Genomic DNA, 17,548 nt, shown 5'->3' on the forward strand with positions numbered 1-17,548 from the left:
ACCCCCCTTCTCCTCAACCGAACCCCCAATCTATTTCCAACGTGGATTGTGCCAACCGAGGCGCAAGATATTTATCTCACCGTTACACGCATCTCCGCCTCGTAAATTCGCACGTCGCTCAGTTTTTATATCGATACGTCTCTGTGTGATGTCTGATATTTATTTATAATCGTGAGTCAAATGCCGATCTAATCGGTGATCTCGTGATCTCGAAGTTTGGAGCTCTCTAGAGGATCCTTCGGTGGACTTAAACTTTTATTTTTCTTAGGACGCGCGCGAAATGCATCGTACACGGAAGAGCAAGAGAATCGTAATTTTGATCCTCCTCCGCGTCCCAAGCCTGCAGACTCGAAGAACCCTGTCGCGGTCAGAGTCAAAGAGTCCCAGCGGCAGGGTGCACCCTGGCAACCATTGCCCCTCCTCCATTGCTTTCCTCCCTTCGTTTGGATTCAAGCGAATTCTCCGAGACGATCTCAAGTCCGCGCGAGCCACGGGGGGGTCTCGCCGAGGCGCAGACGTGGGCGGACAAGGCGCAACGTTGAAGCTGCTGAGGGCGATTGAGTTGCCGCGGGGGCGAGGCTGAAGCAGCGGCAGGATATTATAACGCTCCTACAAATCATAGGGCAGACCCTCCGCTGGAAGGGTCTTTTGGCAGCGGGACGTTGGAGGGTCTCGCTACGCTGCGCGTGTGTGCGCATGGGAGTGAGTTAAACTTTCCAGCAAAAAGTCTGCCGATCGAGGCACGCGAGCGCTGGCTGAGCCACCGAAGGCTAAGGCGGGTCGCCCTCGGATGTTTCCTGTCTGGAAATCCGTCACTCGATACGCGACCAGCGAGAACGCGCCCGGTCATCACTGCAGAGAGCATCTTGCCTCCGGTGTCTCTTGGCTCTATTGTTTTCGCCGAACTTTAGACCCTCGGTTCCTTGTCACGTTTTCGATCTGGAAGAAAAGTGCATTGCTCCTGCCTCCTCCTGCCGCCTCCTGGCCCCGAGGAAGCCGCACCCCGCTGATACTCTCATTTCATGCCAGTTCTCCCTTTAATTAAATCTGGCAGTGCATCGCGTCTCTTGCAGCGAGAGAGCCGGGAACTTTAAAAGATTTATCGCAGGAACGGTTCTAGTTCCTCCCAGTTGCTTCTGGTTCTCTAGCACCGATTCAGCGGTATCTCCAACTTGACAGAGCGAGACCATCAGCAGGAACAGCCATGCTTTGACTCGGGTTTTCGGGATTCTCGAGGAACGTGAGAACAGTGTTCCGATCGGTTCTTCGAGAAACTCGAGACCTGTACAGCGTGCACTATGAAGAATCATTCGTCGCGAGAGCCATATTCATCGGCGACGAAAATGGTTCGAAATATCCTTGGAAAATCCTTGGAAAAACTGGACATCATAAGTTGCCTTACCAGTTCTGCGTATGACTCGTGCGTGATTCGTTAGGAGTTGCAGCGCGCAGTGCAGAAGCACGTCGTGAGCGTCGTGAGCGTCGTGAGCGGCCTTCGACTTCTACCAGCGAATCTGACGCACAGCTGCTCGCTGTGTGTGGACGCTCTCGAGTTCCTACTAGACCAACAGAATCGCACAACAGTACAAGTACCACGAGCACAACCACGATCAGGGGTCGACCGTTCTTAGCCTACTTCCGATTAAATTCTCCCCCGTTAATTCGCCGATTGTTTCTGCTGCTTTCGATTGAGATTAGGAAATGCTGATCGATCCTGAAGGGCACATTTCGAGAGAGACGTACGGAGAGATGGTTTCGAAAGTGCAGTGAAAAAGATAAGTAACTAAATAAATAGACAAAAGCTTGCGCCTGACTGAAGCGCCTCCTTTAGTCATGCCTGAATAATAGGATCACTTTTACAGTATTCGAATTCTTTAATCATCTTTCTTTTCTTCATTTGGTTGCTGGTCCCCGCATGAAAAGCCAGCCCAGCCGTAGGCAATAAGTAATAATAAGCTGGCGAACGACGTCGCTCGGCGTGGCTGCAGCCCATGGGCTCGATTCGACTTATTTAATTCATTCAACTTTCTAACACCGCGCCTATTTCTTTGGGCGACCAAGAGTAGCCGTTTTCACGATCTTCTGTAATATTGTTGTCGCATTCCCATAGGACGCATAACTGACATAGGCGAGCCGCCATGTAGAGGCCTACATGCTCCACTCATGGACGCATTAATCTTTCGTCCCACTTAAATTATAAATAGCAGTGTCGATCGTACATCGAAGTGCCGTGCACGTGCAATTTCGAGAGAATTCGAACAGCCACGTTAAAACTATCTCTGGCTACGTGGCTGTAGGATATTTGAGATTTCACAGTCGTTTAGGGGATGCGTTCCTCCCACTCCTCCCACTCCTCCCACCGCTGCCCCAAAGACTCTCCGAGTGATTCCCGCGAGTCGTTGAACTCTTATAACTATTTTTTTCGCAGTGCTATTTGGACACGTCTAGCCGAGCCAAAAGCTTGCTAAAAATATCCTTCTAATTAGCGAGGGTTTGCGCAATGGCACAAATATACTCGAACGCTATTTAGGCTTGCGTAGTCGACTCGAGTGCAGTCTAGTTCCGGCACTCCGGCACTCCGGCACTCTAGCACTCTAGCACTCTAGCACTCTGGGATGTTTCCGGCGATCAGGAGAAATCCGTCTTCTTTCTAACCGCCCAGTCTCTCCTAGAGAATTGAACTTGTTTCAAAATTTGCCGGGATTCTCTTTGTTTCTGCAAAGTGTTCCGCACTCGTCGACACCTCGTGGTTCGACCGTGGCGACAGGAATGGCTGCGGCGGCGGCAGGCAGTCTGCTGCTGCTGCCCAGTTTGCTCTTGGTTGGCTATACTCTCTCGCGTCTTCCCCTTCGACTCTCCAACTACTTCCAGTTCCTTCTACCGAGACTCGCGCAGCTCACGCACCTTCACTTTGCTGGGCATAGACAGGTAGGTATCTTGCTCCCCTGGTGCCCCTCCCCGCGCATCCGTGCAATCTAGCCAAGTTCTCGACTGCGGCCGAGCGAAACGCCAAAGTCCACGTTAAGTCGCAGGCTCTCCCTTTGCTCCTTCCACTGCGATTCCGACCTGCGATTGAGACGGCTTCGCGAGGAATCCTGCGAGTCCTGCGAGTCCTGCGCTGTGATCAAGAGGACTGACGAGGGGCATCACCCTGCCGAGGAGTCGGCCGGGGAGGCGAAAGAGGAGACGGAGGGGTGGTCGAACCGGACGTCACGGCACGAAGGAGGAGGAGGTGGTCCCCGCCCGGTGCGGGGGGGGGGAGGGAGTCGAGGGACGAGCGAGAAGCAAAAACTGGCCGCGCATGAATGGGGCCCTAGTCGCGCCGACACGTCGAGATGCATACGTTTAAGTGGTCTCTGAACCATCAGATCTGCCTCTTTCCTCTTCCACTTCCACGAGAGGAAGGACAGCGGCCATGCAGGGGAGAGAGAGGAGACTAGTAATTGATCCTAAAAGCGCAACGGGGAACGCGGATGCCGCCGGTGTCGGCGATGTCGCGGATGTGGATGCGCCTCCGTTGCTCCTACCTGTTGCTTTCGCGCAGGGAACAGGACAGTTTTTACTTGCGGCTGGACGTTGCCTGACACGTGCCGATGCTCGTCACTGCTCTCGTTCGTTCTTTATTCTTCGATCCGCGTTCCGAACATAACTTCTGTCTTTAGGCAGTTAAACGCAGATAATCCACCGTTTTCCGCAGTAACTCGCTTGACTTCTTAACTTGTTAAATATCTTCGGTCGTCCCACGTTGCAGAGGTTGCAGAGCGAGCAACATTATTTCTATACCACGTACGTGGTAATATACCAAGAAGAGCGACAAGTCCTGCGGCCAAATGCGATCCTCTCTCGCGTCATCTGGCTCCTCGACGAATCCTTCGGATGAAGTTTTTTCTAAGAAAGAAAACTGTAAGAAGGAGCAGTGAGTGTTGGGTCGGAGGATGGAGCACTTGGGGAGCAAGAAGGGACCTTGCGGCAGTGGGGGATCGAGCAGTCACCTCAGTGACCTCAGCCTCCTCAGCCTCCTCAGCCTCCTCCCTGTATCAAAGAGTGAGCATGTGGGATTGTGGGATAGGCAAAGCCAAAGCCGAGGAACGAAAGTAGTCGCGTCTGTGCGTGCGCGCTGGCTGGTTGTCGTTCGTCAGCTTGACAGTCTCTCTCTCTCTCTCTCTGTCTCCCTCTCTCTCTCTGGGACTCGGACTCTTTCGGTCCCCGTCTTCACGGAAACTACCCGCGGCACACTTTGGTCCTACGACGTCCCACGTGTTCTAGGGCAGCAGGAGTGCGTGCGACTGTACTATACATTCTGAGGTGCTTCGAACACTCCACAGAAAAGCTTTTACTTGACGTCAAGTGAAAGTGAAAAATTAAAAAGTAAACTGTCGTACGACAGTTTTCTACAAATATTTGTAAAATTGGTGAACGCCGTTATAATGTCGGGATGACGCGCGTCCACTCGCGATGCACAAACGGCCGGTTAAGGGTTCCTCGCGATTCGTCAGATTTGATGTTAGACTCGCCTTGATTCGGTTATAAATGCTCGAGTGTGATATTGCTTTTCTATCGTCTTTCCCACGTGCTTCTAGAGCCACGTTCATTATGGATCGCGACTTTAAGATGGGACAGCAGAAGTTTAAGCTCAGTCATTTTGCTTTTGGCATCGAGTCCCAGCCGAAAGAGAATTCACCGGGTTACAGTGCGGAGGTTCGCTGGAGCGGAAGAGTCGCGCGGGAAGCGTCACGCGATGCGCTGTCGCACAGTCGTCCGAGTCCTTCTCGTATGGCTCCGAATGAAACTCTTCTTGCTCCACTTCATACGAGTCCAACATCGACGGCCGCCATGCCAGAGAAACGTTCCAGCTTGACTGTTCGATCCTCTGCAACTTCAGGTTATTGGAAAGAGTGTCGCGGTGGTCAGGAAAGTGGGGTAAATATCAAGTATTATTACACAAAGAAAAAGGATCACTGGAGCAGTGGTCGATATGTGTGGACAACATTAAAATTCCAGTGACAGTGGCAACGATTCTGTCAAAGTTTGCCATTGTCATTGGAAGTCGCACCAGTTTACTTGGGCAATATTACTAAAATTGGAAATTGTTGTTGTTCAACAAATACTATTTAGAAAGAACTAAACTACTAAAAAGAATAGAAGTTGCACGGTGCAACAGGATATCGTACCTTCTATCTCGCCGCTATGGCAGCGACGTTTCATGACAAACGATGGAGGTGACAATGATCGCTGACAAAGTTGACTGGTACCTTTGAGCAGGACACTCTTGTAAACTGCGAACGGCTTCCTTCCGACAGAAGCGTCAGTGGCAACGAAAGTTAAAGTGAAGACGTCGACGATTGCGCGACGGTAGCACCGACGACGTTATCTTGCTGGAAGGAATAATCCGTATTTGATCGAACCCCCCGAGCATTCTAGGAGTTCCTGCTATTCCAAGGAATTCTCTTTAGGCCACACCGGGTGCCGCGTTCGCAATCGCACGTTTCGTATGCAGCGCTTAGCAGCACCTAATACCTGCGCCTTGCCACATACTAATTAGTCCTTGAAGGGACACGTGGTGAATACCGCTGGCTACGCAAGGAGCGCTAAGGGGGTGGAGGGGGGGGGGTGAAAGGCCAGGAGAATCCGTTGCCACGCCTCGCACGCCTCGCACGCCACCCTCGGTTTCACACTATACCGATTATAAAGCCTTTGCGAGGACTCGCGTTTCTCCTACGAGATAAAGATCCGGCCGCAGCCAAGCTGCTGGAATTGGTCTGTGTACATTATTACAGCATCGTTACTCTGGACAGTCTGGACCACGCTGGCATCTGCGCGACTCGACATTTTTCTCTGATGACTCGCAGCGAAGTAGACTTGTCGTCGTCTAGTTTGGCCTCGTGTCGGTCGGCCCGACGTGACGTCATCTCGTCGCTCGATGATCAGCAGCGCGATTGGCCGAGCGATTAGGACTGGGAGGATGAGGTGGGACGTGGATCGCGCATCCTTCCTCCTTGGAAAGGAAACTCGCGGCTCAAATACATAATTCCCGCGCCTTTAGCTCCTGATGCGTCTTGCCAATTCCGATCACGTAGCGTATTAGTCGGTAATTGTCGGTCAGGCAAGCATCCGGGCGCGGCGCAGCCGCCTTTGCTGCCTGAGTTAGCTGCTAGCTGCTAGCTGCTACCTGCGTTGCGACTGGTCGACCGGTCGACCGGTCGACCGTCTAGCTGGCCCGTCTACCCGCAGTCGACCTGTCTAGTTAGCTCGGTCTACCTTTCTTCTTCTTCTTCTTCCTCTTCTTCCTCTTCTTCCAAACAATTAGTCGTCCCGTAGCTCAACGAACTTGCCGCTGTGCCTAATAAATAATGTAGGCGACCAGTTCTTTTCACGTGCCCCGAGGTACCCACTCGGAATTACATATGCACACCTGCGTGCAGCCGATGTCCATCAGGCACCTACTACCTGCTCTACGAATGAGCGTGAAACTCCTCAAGAGAGGATCTTCCTTCCGTTCCTTTTTCCACGGGTGTAGTCGCGCGCGGCCTTTCGGCAATCGGTGGATCGGTGGATCGGTGGATCGGTGGATTGGCGGATTGGCGGATCGCGCTTATCGGTTGGCACCGATACCACGTGTCGATCAACAATCGTCGCCGAGTCTTCCAGCGCGATGCGTCGACACACGTAATTCCTTCCTTTGTTCCTCGAGTCGTTCGGCAACTCGAGTTAATGACGGTCTAATTACGCAAGTATCGTGCCGCTACTGCCCAATGAAAAGTATCCGACTTCTCGGCTGGAGACGCAGAACTTGTGCGCTTCAGAGTTCTTCTCCCACCCGACTGCCGCCAGTCGGCCAGTCGAAGCTTCAACTAAAACATCTCAAGTCTCAGCCGCGCGATCCGCTTGCGGATAGAATAACGTCGACTCGAAGTCTCAAATATTAGTGCTACGATTTACAAAGCAGCACCTCGTATTTTGCAAACGTCGCTACACCAATGTTTTGATAATTCGAGAAGCAGCGGGCGGGCACGGTGTTCAGTCTTCGGATTTTAAAAAACGAGCGCTGTGCGCTGCGAGGCAGCAGCCTCTGACCTCCGACCCCTACGGCTCCACTCCATCATCCTCTTTCCGCGCTGCTCTCTCTCTTCTCTCTCCTCTCTCCTCTCTCCTCTCTTCGGGCTGCCTCTCAGGTGCGCCTCGAGCCCTCTAGGAAGATCGTTAAAGTATCTTAATTTATGTTCCGAGCGTTTGTTGGAATGGCGCAACCGGAAGTGGCGGAGGCTAGAACATGGCTCCTCCATCTACGGGTATTTCCTTTACGGTTATTCGCCTCTCTCCGCCATGGGAATGCATCGGTGCCCCTATGACACATGGCGAGAGAGAAAGAGAACAAAGATGAATGTGGCCGGTTGAACGTCGATTAGTCGGGTGGCCGCTTGATCCTGAGTAAGAATCGAGTGGAATATATGAAACGGAGAGGGAGCGAGCGAGAGAGAGAGAGAGAGAGAGAGAGAGAGAGAGAGAGAGAGGGGGGGGGGTAGCGCCTCGTGGCCAAGTCGAGAATCGCACGATTTTCTCTCCACGTAGACGCGCGGCATAATACGTTAATTCTGAGAGGGATGTGACGTCACTCGGTGTAAAAATATCTTGGCGATTCCGACCAACCGTTTGCTCCGCGGGTCGATGGTGGCTGACCGAGCTAAACGAGACAAAGAAGTTCCTCGAGTTGATTCGATTGCTGCGCGAGCAATTCATCGTCTTAGAATGCGCACCTTGTAGGGCTATTCCCTTATCGAAGCGACTTGACAGAGTGTAGCAACAGGTAGTCTGAAAAAATGCTTCTACTCCAGAGACACAATTGCCGCTCGTCGGCCCGCATGACTCTCGGACAGCTGCCGCTGTCGTGTGAACCTTGGAAACCTTGGAAACCTTGCCAGAGCCACCACGCTGCCGAGAGAATCGATGAAAGTCAAAAATTGAGTGCTGAATTTCGAAAGTGCTTGGGATCCTCCTACGGGAAGCAGGATAACACGAGAAGGACTTGGCGTTGACCAGAACTTCTGGGGACCTCGTGCAGAGCACGTCTACTTTCCGGTAATTTCGCCTCCACGGCGCGACTCACCCTCAAGATATTGAGATGTCCGGCGGAGCTGCTGAATTCTCGCGGCTACCTCGGAATATTTCGTATTCCTGAGGATGAAGTCGAAGGGTGGCTGCAAGGACACCCGACTAAATCAATCTAGGACATTTATATTGGACGGAAACCGCTGACTCGGCCACGCGGACACACCGGACATATTAAGATTTCCGATTCCTTGCCGCGACAGACATTTTTATTATTGTACATCTACAACCCTCGGAAAAGGAAATAAAAATTGAAATACTGCCCACGCGGTGGCACCTCGAATCATTTGATCGTCGTCGTGCCGATCGAAGCGCCACTGGATTATTACGATGTGCGTTTCGATTTCCCTTCCAGTCGCCAATCGCCAATCGCCAATCGTTATCGGCTCGACGAGCCGGCAGGGTTCGTCCTCTTCACTGACGCTCGCTTTGACATTTCGGCAAAAATGTTGAATATCTCGCGAGCTGTCAAACCTCTCCGGCAGCTCGAGTGTCAGTCGAAGCAACATGTTTAAATGAATAGGTCCAGAGGCCGCTCTCTTATCAGACTCTTCTCGTTCCCGTGTTCACGTGCTCGCCCATCTCTACATGCAGTCCCGACCTCGATCTTCGGCCACTGCCCGCTCTTTTCTCTTTTCTCTTTTCTCTTATTTAGAAGTACGTTCATTTTCGCAGACTTTATTCACGCTACGGGCTTCAATAATGTGCATAAAGCTAGCCCTATTTTATTTAGGAAAAATACAAAATTACTACTGTGCTGAATAAAGATTTGTTATTCTTTTTATTTATTATTATATGGAGATAAAATGTTTTTAGAATATTTAGCCCTGCCATTTTTATTAATTTCAAAAACAAACATTGTGCCGCGAATTGCGCTCCATGTGTGCTGCTACTTTGTGCCGTAAAGAATTAAAAATTATATTCAACATTTTTAATTCTATAAGCCAAAGAAGTTTTTAAGTACAAATTAGCCACGCCATTTCTTATTTACGTAAGAATTTATAAGCTCTAACGTCATAAATCTACGATGCTGCTCGGCGGTTGTTTTTTTTCGACATTGTGTAGGATTGGTTATATTTGCGCGCTAGAAGGACTTCGCAAGGACGCCGTTGGCTTCGCCTAGTGACTAGACGGATTAGACCCACGTGGGCACACTGCATCGAGCGACGAGAACAATGAGACGAGGTTCTTGCTGGCCAAGTTCATCATTTTATCCTTATTTCATGGAACAATATTATTTTGCTGCTTTTTCATAAGTATTCGTGTAAATCTTTCTTCGAAGACAATCCACTATACAATTGTATGCACTCATTTAATTCTTTGGTGGGCTATATCTTGATTTTCCTTTAGGAAAAAAATCTTTCAGAAAATTATTCTTCATTATCACACTAGTAAGTACTTGGATAGCTTGGAAATGGGCGGAAAACTGCAGTCGGTCCACGAGTTCAATTTGTTTCTTTCACAGGTCGTAGCTATGTGCTAAAATATAAATAAAAGTAAGATTTATGTAGTGTATGTGCATACATTGTTAGTAAAATTTTATGCAGTTACACGTGTGCCTTGCAAAAGAGAGACATTGTTTTCGATCTGTCAAAAAAAAAGCACGTGGAACCAACCTTGAGTCATCTGGCAGTGGAGTTTTAAAGCTGTCTTAACTTGGCATAACCACTACTAAGTCCAACATTGCAAAAGTTTGACAATTCATATTTAACGCATATTTGGTGCATTGTAAAGCGGCGTTCACACCGAATTTCTAAGTTTCCCAATGCTAAGCAGGCGAAGCTGTGACGGATTTGGAAATGATTACGCTAAGTTAAGACAGCGTCAGAATTCCAATGCCAGATGACTTAAGGTTTAGGTTTTTCAGGTTTTTTTTTTTTTTTACTTGGTATCAGAAGAACAAAACTAGTAACAAAATGGTACATTAAGTTTTAAGTGGATCGGTCTTTGCTGGATTTCAACTCAATAGAGGTACGGAGAAGCATGAAAGCCACGGTAGACCGAATACGACAATACGTATTAAAAAAAATTGATCTCCTAACGTTCACCGATACCCCCAATGGCTTATTTCTGTATTATTATAAGAGCAACTCTTTCAGGTTAATCAAATTACCCCCACTGATTCATTCGGGAATCACAAAAAATAATAGCTTCAATTTTTATCGTTAAAATGTTTTTTGTTTACAAAAGAAAAATAAATATCAAAAAATTAAATTGATAACTTATGGCATAACGTAGCACACATCGAGTAAAATTTATACAATAACTTTATGGACATGCTTCAGTAGCGTTCGAAACTATCTGACACGTGATAAATGTGTCCGTCCTGCGTCTACGTGTCGCAGACTCGAATTCATCTCGATGTGTCATCATATTCCTTGGCTTCGTAATTTTCTCCCTCTCATCCGCCAATGCCCGCGATCTCATGTGACACGCACAGCTGATTCCCAAGTGAATTCCTCCCGTAATTTCTGGACAAATACGAGGAAACGGTTTGTCTTTCAATGGCGCTGGCTGTCAGTCGCTAAAAACGGGCGACTCGTCGTTCAATCGTAACGCTTATTACGCGTTACGATATCAAACTTCCCTTCACGTTCACGTGCCTGGGTGGTGGGGAAAGCCTCGCAAGCTCATTGGCCGCGGAGGCACAAACTCCCACCTCGGGCAACGTGGAAGAACAGCGCTAGTTGTCCGCGGAAACTCAGTCGCTTAACATTTTTACGTAGGTGTACACGTCAAACGCGCGTTAACCTTCCTGATCTGTATTCCTTGCCTTCCGACAGTTCTGCTTCTTCCGCCGAACCAGCAAGGCACCCCGCGCACTTTTTTAAAATTGTACCGCGAACGCCTGCTGGACCTTCCGATCCAGTGATCGAGTGATCGAGTGATCGAGTGATCCAGTGATCCAGTGCACCAGTGCCACCAGTTACTATCCTCCCTCTGGTCCCTCGAGAGTAATCGCTCGCGATGTCTGCCGCGAAGCCAAAACTTTTCGCGTTTCCTGGGATTCTTTCATAGGCGTTGGCGAGCCTTAAATTTCAGCTCAGAACATCCTTCCAATCTTTTCCCGTTCCTTAGCCGACTCTGCTATCGTTTTCGCATTAGCCTTCAAGTTTGCTTTCGGGCCACGAGTCCCCGTCGAGCTAAACTTTACCGGCGGGAGTATGAGGGCGTGGGTGCGCTAAGAAACGTCGGACCATCCTCGAATATTTTATCCTACATCGGGAGTGTGATAAAAGTTCGGAGAAGAAGGAGGCTGTGAGGGCGCCTCTCGCCTTTGCTCTCCCGCCAATCGAAGCTTCTTGTCTTATGAGCGACAGCGCAGCGGCATCCTCGAGCAGGCCTAGTGAAACTGCAAGATGTTCCTCAGTCCCACCGATTATGGGAGCACGTGTAGAATGGTACTTTGTTCGGCATGATACCGTTTAATCTTATCTATCAGTTTATTATATCATATGGCTCGCCAATCGAAGGCTTACTCCGCTGAACCGAGAAGGAAGAATCGATTGTCGATCCGATGATCCAATTGGCACCCGCTCTCAGTGGTTCAGTGAACTTTCTGCTCGCAATGTCTACGATAACAAGTGACACGTCAGAGACAGATAAATTTATAACACGCACGCGCGCGCGCGCGCACACTTAGAAGCACTATTCCACTTAGCAACGACTTAACCTTCCAATTTCTTTGTTGCAGTACGGCTCGGATGAGTTTGGTCAGGATTCTCCAAGGTACACCTCGCCGAAGGCCGCCGCCCTCTACGCAGATCCCTACTATATCGGTAAGCGCAAGGGCCCTTTCAATCGAGTATATGGAGACAGCGACTTTGGAAAATTGACAATCCGTTCGGCCGATGGCGCGCACTTTGATTGGAGAAGACGCAATTTTCTCTGTCTCTTTCTCTTTCTCTCTCTGGCATCAGCGTTTTGCTTTATTACTGGAAAAGTCGGGTGCGCAGAAGGAAGATTAAGTTTCCTCGAACCCGACGGATACGTCGCCAGCTTGTTTCTCTTATTGTTAGTTTGAGTTTCCGACGAGCTGCAGAGTCGCGCGCCGTAAAATCATATCGAACAAAGTATCAAGAAACAACATCGAGGCACGTTATTGCCGTTCTTTTCAAGTGAAATAATGGCTGCTCGGCGTTCGATTCTTTGCAGATGGAAGCGCAACGGCAGCGACGGGTCCGGGGGACCCTTGGACGGCCGGAGGAGGCGGAGTTCAGCCACCGTACAGTGGATACGCACCACCTCATCTGGCGCAGCCTGCCTACCCAATGCACCTACCCCACGATCCCATGGTGCGTATGCCTACAAGTTGACGCGTTGAGAAGCACTGTTGACAAAACTCACTGGGCTCTGCGAGAGTATAGGCGTAAAATGAGTCACGAGGCCTATATATAGAGCGACATCAGCCTACTACCTACCTTGCCTCCCTTGCTACTTGCCTACTTGCTTCTTGCTTGCTTGCTTACTTGCTTACCTGCCCGTAGCTCCGAACGAACGCGCGCACTTGGCAGCTCCGATTTGGCTTCTTGACGAATCCGCGCAGCTCTTAAAAATATATATATATAGTTTAAATTCGACAAAGAAGAAATTGGCACTTCGAACTTTGGCGCAGACGCAGTAGATCGGAGGGAGCGAGCGAGCACTAACTTCTTTTTTGGATTAAAGGTTAAACATTTACGAGTGCTCGCCCTCCGCTTAGTGGGCCATTTTCCCAGAAGTTTGGCTCTTTACTATGACTCTTAAAAAGTTTCCTCTCATACATTATGTCGTAGCGCGGGCGCACGGTGGCGTTGGCGCTGACGCTACCGCTACCGCTGCCACTGACGCTGAGCCTGGCGAATTCTCCTGTTCGCTCGTAAATTCCTCCTGCTCCTCCTGCTCCTCCTGCTCCTCCTCCTCCTCCTCGGCATCGGCTACTCTTTATTCTTTGCTCCAGGTCCTGTGTTCCTCCCTGTACTCTGCAGCCCGTCTCGCCAATAGACTCCCTTTCCTGCTTCGTTCTCATAGCGAGATAGCGAAACTGCTCGAGCTACTTAGAACTTGTTTGAGTTCTCTAATTTGTTGATAAATATACTTGCTCTCGCGGCGCTTAAAATTAGATGGATTTTATGAGCGGTTTGAGTAGGTGCGAGAGCGCGCGGTGTTCCGCTAAGCACTAAGCATATCCGATATCAAAGATGATCCACACTCCCGCCCCTCGTGCCTCTTGCTCACCCGTTCACGCCGAGACCGTTGACGCCTATGTCTGGCTGTGCTTTCAGGCGTATTCGGCCATGTCGCCGAACGGAGAACCCGCAGCGCCGATCCTCGGCTCCGCGGTTACGAGCGCGGCGTCTCTACCCCCGATGTCAACGTTCCGAGGAAGCGCGGGCGTCGCGGCGGCAGCCGCGGCCGCTGCCGCCACCAGTGCGACCGGGGCGCCCTCTCCAGCCTCTCTGCAGTATAGTCACAGTCCTGGAGCCCCGTCACAGCCAGCACCTTCTGGTCCCAATGCCCCGAGCAACAATCAAGCTCAGCAGCCGACGTCGGACACTCTCGGCAAGACCCTCGCATCAGTAGTAAGCAGTCGAGTACGTGTGCGAAATTGACGTCTCGCATTCTTCCTACCATAATTATTCCGGCTGTTTCTCGGTTATTATTTCTCGCGGCTGAATTACGACTAATTGAAGCTTCTTCTTGGCAGATCTATCCCACGGACCAATCGGTATCGAGTTATAGCAGTAACCCATCGACGCCGGTGAGTTCACCACCACCCCTGACGGGGTCGGCTCCGGGCGGCTGGGCTCCCGGAGCAGCACCTGTCTCCCCACACTTTACCGCCGATCCCAATCGCCCTGGAACCATACACATGGTACGCATTGACATAGATTTTCTTATCACGATGATTTTCGATGGCAACGACCACTTCTCTATATCTATATCTACTACATCTTTGCCTCTGTTCCCACTTGTACCTCCGCCTCCGCCTCCGCCTCCGCCTCTGGCTCTTGCCGCGCCTCTCGAACGTGCCTATGGCTCTTGCAAACAGTATTCGTTATCCTCATTTTACGTGGATCTTCCTGCCTTCTTTTTGGTTTTGAACGTCGGGAAAGTAAATCCATCCGATGGAGACGGGGAACGAATGACTACGGGACAGAGTGCGAGAGACGATCGAAGAACGAAACGAGTGGAGGGAAGAAGGAAGAAGATGACAGGAGGAAGGAAGAGAAAATATAATGAATGGAGAATTCATTTGTTTCGCCCTTTGCACGATTTCTCTCTCCATCCCCCTTTGACGCGTCTCCTCTCGCGCTCCCTCCCCTCTGCCGCCCCGCTTCTCTGTCTCTCTCAATCTCTCCTGAATTCACATGGCGACGATGATGAGGAGGAAAGGGGAGGATGCATGTCGCGTAGCTTCGAATTCTCGTGCACCGACGGCTCCTCGAAACCGAAAGGAAGGCGGAGACGCAGTTCGCAGACGCGGAGAGCATGATCGCGTGCACAAGAATTAATTACAGATCGTTATTGTTTCATCTGATTATCTAACTATCTTATTAATTCGTTTAGACTTCCCTCCCCTTCTCTCGCTCCATCCCATTTTTTTCTTCTCTCTTTCGTTTAATTTATCACCCTTCTTGTTTGTCGTGAACGTTGTGTTGACTTGGTTGTTTTGGTTTTGTTGTTGCGTTGGTGTTGTGTGTGAAGCCGGCGCCTGAACAGCAGAGGCTAGACGATGCAATCGGCTTCCTTCGCGACCACGCCGAGGTGAGGACACTCTCCCCATTCTCTGTCTATCTTATTCTCTCTCTCTCTCTTTCTCTCATTTTTTCACTCTCTCACTCTCTAAGTCTGAACCCGAGCCCAGAGCTCCTTCTTTTTGTCTCATACTTGAACTCCTCTCATTTCCACGTGGCTCCGCACATATCGCTTCTAATTGCTGATTACTCTTCGTTCGCGTCTCCTCGATAGTCAGACGATAGAAAGGCCCACGTCAATTTCGCACTTTCTTCTCCCTGTCCCTTTCACTCCTCCTCCTCTTCCTCTTCCTCTGTACCACTCGTTATCATCCGCCTCTTGCGTGAGCCTTTCTCCCTCGCTCTGCCCGTCTCTCTGTGCGTCTGATACGTTCGCTTCCTGTCTCTCGTGAGGTTCGAGTTCTGGGGGGATGCAAGTGCCGCTTGGCGGTGCGCATCGCCGCAGATCGATGACCGCTCGATAACACGAGAAACGTACGCACGGATGATGACAGGATGCACATGGAAACATTTGACGCGAAGACGGAGCCACCAGCAATAACACAGTAGCTGCAACCTCGCAGGGGAATTAAAGTGTGTAATCGAGTCGGTTTTCCGGTATTCTGTTGGTACAGGGAACGCGGATGGAGGAACGACTGGACGATGCCATAAACGTCTTAAGGAATCACGCGGAGAGCCAACTCGGGCTTCACCTTGGTCCTGTTGGCCCTCACGGCTCCCTCTACTCTCACACCTCACCTCCACAGCTCGACCATCTGGTAAGTCAGTCGAATTATCGCAATCGCTGACGTGACGTCACTGCGATATAAATCATCATAATAGGAGGAATCGATGAGAAGAATTGCTTTTGTTTCCGTTTGAAGACGAGTCCTCATCCTGCTACGGTGACCGTGACGCAACCACAAGGTTCGTATCCCGGATTGGCAGCCACACCAGACACGGACGGCTCGATCAAGATAGAGAGGCTACCCGTCACGAATGCCAGTAAGTTGAAGTCGGTGATAAACGCGGGAGAAGAGGACACCAGGACTCCGCGTGGTTCTTTCATTCCGCGCGTCGACGCTGCCGCAACCGCGAACTCCTTTCCCTTTCTCTTAAGCTGCCGAGACAGGAATCGCGAAGGCATGAGTTCGTTATATCACTCGTTTGCACTAAGATAAGGGGGAACAAACGTGTAAAGCATTCTATCGTACAAAAACCGCATAAGGGAATCGGTCAACCACGATTACATGAATAATTGATTGATTAGTCGATCGGCTCGTTGTGCACGAACGACTCCTCTGTCTCTTTGAGCATTCTTCGAGGAGAATTAGCTCAGATCTTGTTGGCATTCTGCCCCGCGCCAAAGAGTACCATAAAGCGATAGAGCCACGGGAGCGCAAAGTTTTCCGATGACGAGCGCGCCGCTTGGGTCGCTTGGGCCGCTTGGGCCGCTTAGACTGCTCAGGCCGTGTCCTTTACCAAAGCAGTTTGTTCTGCAGTTGAGCCTTGACCATGTTTGGCCATCGGCATCTGCAGCATTCTCTTGCTTCTCCGGCGCTGGATATGGCGGCGCGCACCCCCTCTTCCCTCAGACCCCTTAGCATTCTTACTGGAACACAGCTAGCTCGCTGCTCGCTGCGGCTTCCTGCGAACGCTGTGATGCCCGCCAATGCAGCTATCTATCCGTTTGCTCGTGCGCGGGGAATTCTCATGGACGTGGGGGGCACATATTTAAGGAAACGTAACCTGAATTCGGATCGTGCCTGACTTATACACTTCCTCCTCGTAATTGGTCTCTTTGCTCTCGCGTATTTCAGACCTTCCGCAACTAAGCGAACTGCCGAAAAACCTCGATGAGAAGGTCGCATGTAGGTTCGACACGCATATAAGCGTGTATACTCGCTTGGCAGATGCTGCATCAGAATGAGTCCGTGTTGTCCTCTCGCCACGCTTCTTTTATTTTCGATGTTCAATTTAATTAAGTCCTTTCAAGATCAGTATTAATAATGAGCAGAATACATCTCTTTAGAAAAGAGGAAAGATCCACCAGACAGCAGTGCTGGTGGAGGCGGCGGTGGCGGCGGTGGCGGCGGAGCTGCTGGCACTGGAGTCGGCGTTGGCGTTGGGGTGAACGTGGGTGTCGGCGTCAACGTCGGGGCTGCTGGCACTGGAGTCGGCGAAACGAAACCCTCGAGCAGCGAATTAACAGCGGCGGGTGTAATGGGAGCGGGGACGGTCAACTCGACGTCACAAGGAAAGGGTACGAAGAGATCACGGAGATAGTAAGTATCCTCAATAGTTATTAATTATTACTATTACTAGCACTATTCCTGGTACTGCTACTACTGCTACTGGTAGCTACTACTACTACTACTACTATTACTATTACTACTGCCACCACCACCACCACCACCACCACCACAATCAGTACTATTATTACTATTATCATTGTATTAACAGTAGTAGACTCTCAGGAATTCTCAGAGAACATGGATCTGCCCCTGGCTCTAAACGAGAGTGAGATTGAGAACGCGAGAGTGACACTCAATCTTCCTTAATTTGTCAGATTATGTAAAGCCGAACCCTCAGTTAAACTCTTGCCACATCGCTCGACTCTCAGAGTTTGGACCAAGAGAGCAAAGAGAAGTTTGAATAATTGTGGCGATTTCCCCGTAGCCGTCGGCTCGTGGCACAACGGCCAAACGGTCAAACGGCGGCCACCT

General features: G+C 50.4%; 1 protein-coding gene across 26 annotated transcripts in view; it reads left to right on the plus strand.

Moving 5' to 3' along the window:
- LOC112493599 (protein daughterless-like) overlaps positions 1-17,548 on the plus strand; it is a 53,275-nt gene that overhangs the window by 28,761 nt on the left and 6,966 nt on the right. For 10 of the 26 annotated variants that reach the window (XM_025090770.1, XM_025090774.1, XM_025090775.1 and 7 more), the window contains 8 exons: positions 11,801-11,885; positions 12,262-12,401; positions 13,371-13,679; positions 13,793-13,960; positions 14,794-14,853; positions 15,449-15,601; positions 15,707-15,827; positions 16,840-17,107. In XM_025090770.1, coding sequence (XP_024946538.1) covers positions 11,801-11,885; positions 12,262-12,401; positions 13,371-13,679; positions 13,793-13,960; positions 14,794-14,853; positions 15,449-15,601; positions 15,707-15,827; positions 16,840-17,107 — 1,304 coding nt within the window. Of the gene's footprint in view, positions 1-4,341; positions 4,921-10,888; positions 11,508-11,800; positions 11,886-12,261; positions 12,402-13,370; positions 13,680-13,792; positions 13,961-14,793; positions 14,854-15,448; positions 15,602-15,706; positions 15,828-16,839; positions 17,108-17,548 lie in introns of those variants that run through there. The other 16 variants (XM_025090781.1, XM_025090795.1, XM_025090793.1 and 13 more) reach the window with 16 other exon arrangements.

The sequence above is a fragment of the Cephus cinctus genome, unplaced genomic scaffold (genome assembly GCF_000341935.2).
Source record: "Cephus cinctus unplaced genomic scaffold, Ccin1 Ccin1_scaffold1601, whole genome shotgun sequence".
In the NCBI taxonomy this organism is placed as follows: domain Eukaryota; kingdom Metazoa; phylum Arthropoda; class Insecta; order Hymenoptera; family Cephidae; genus Cephus; species Cephus cinctus.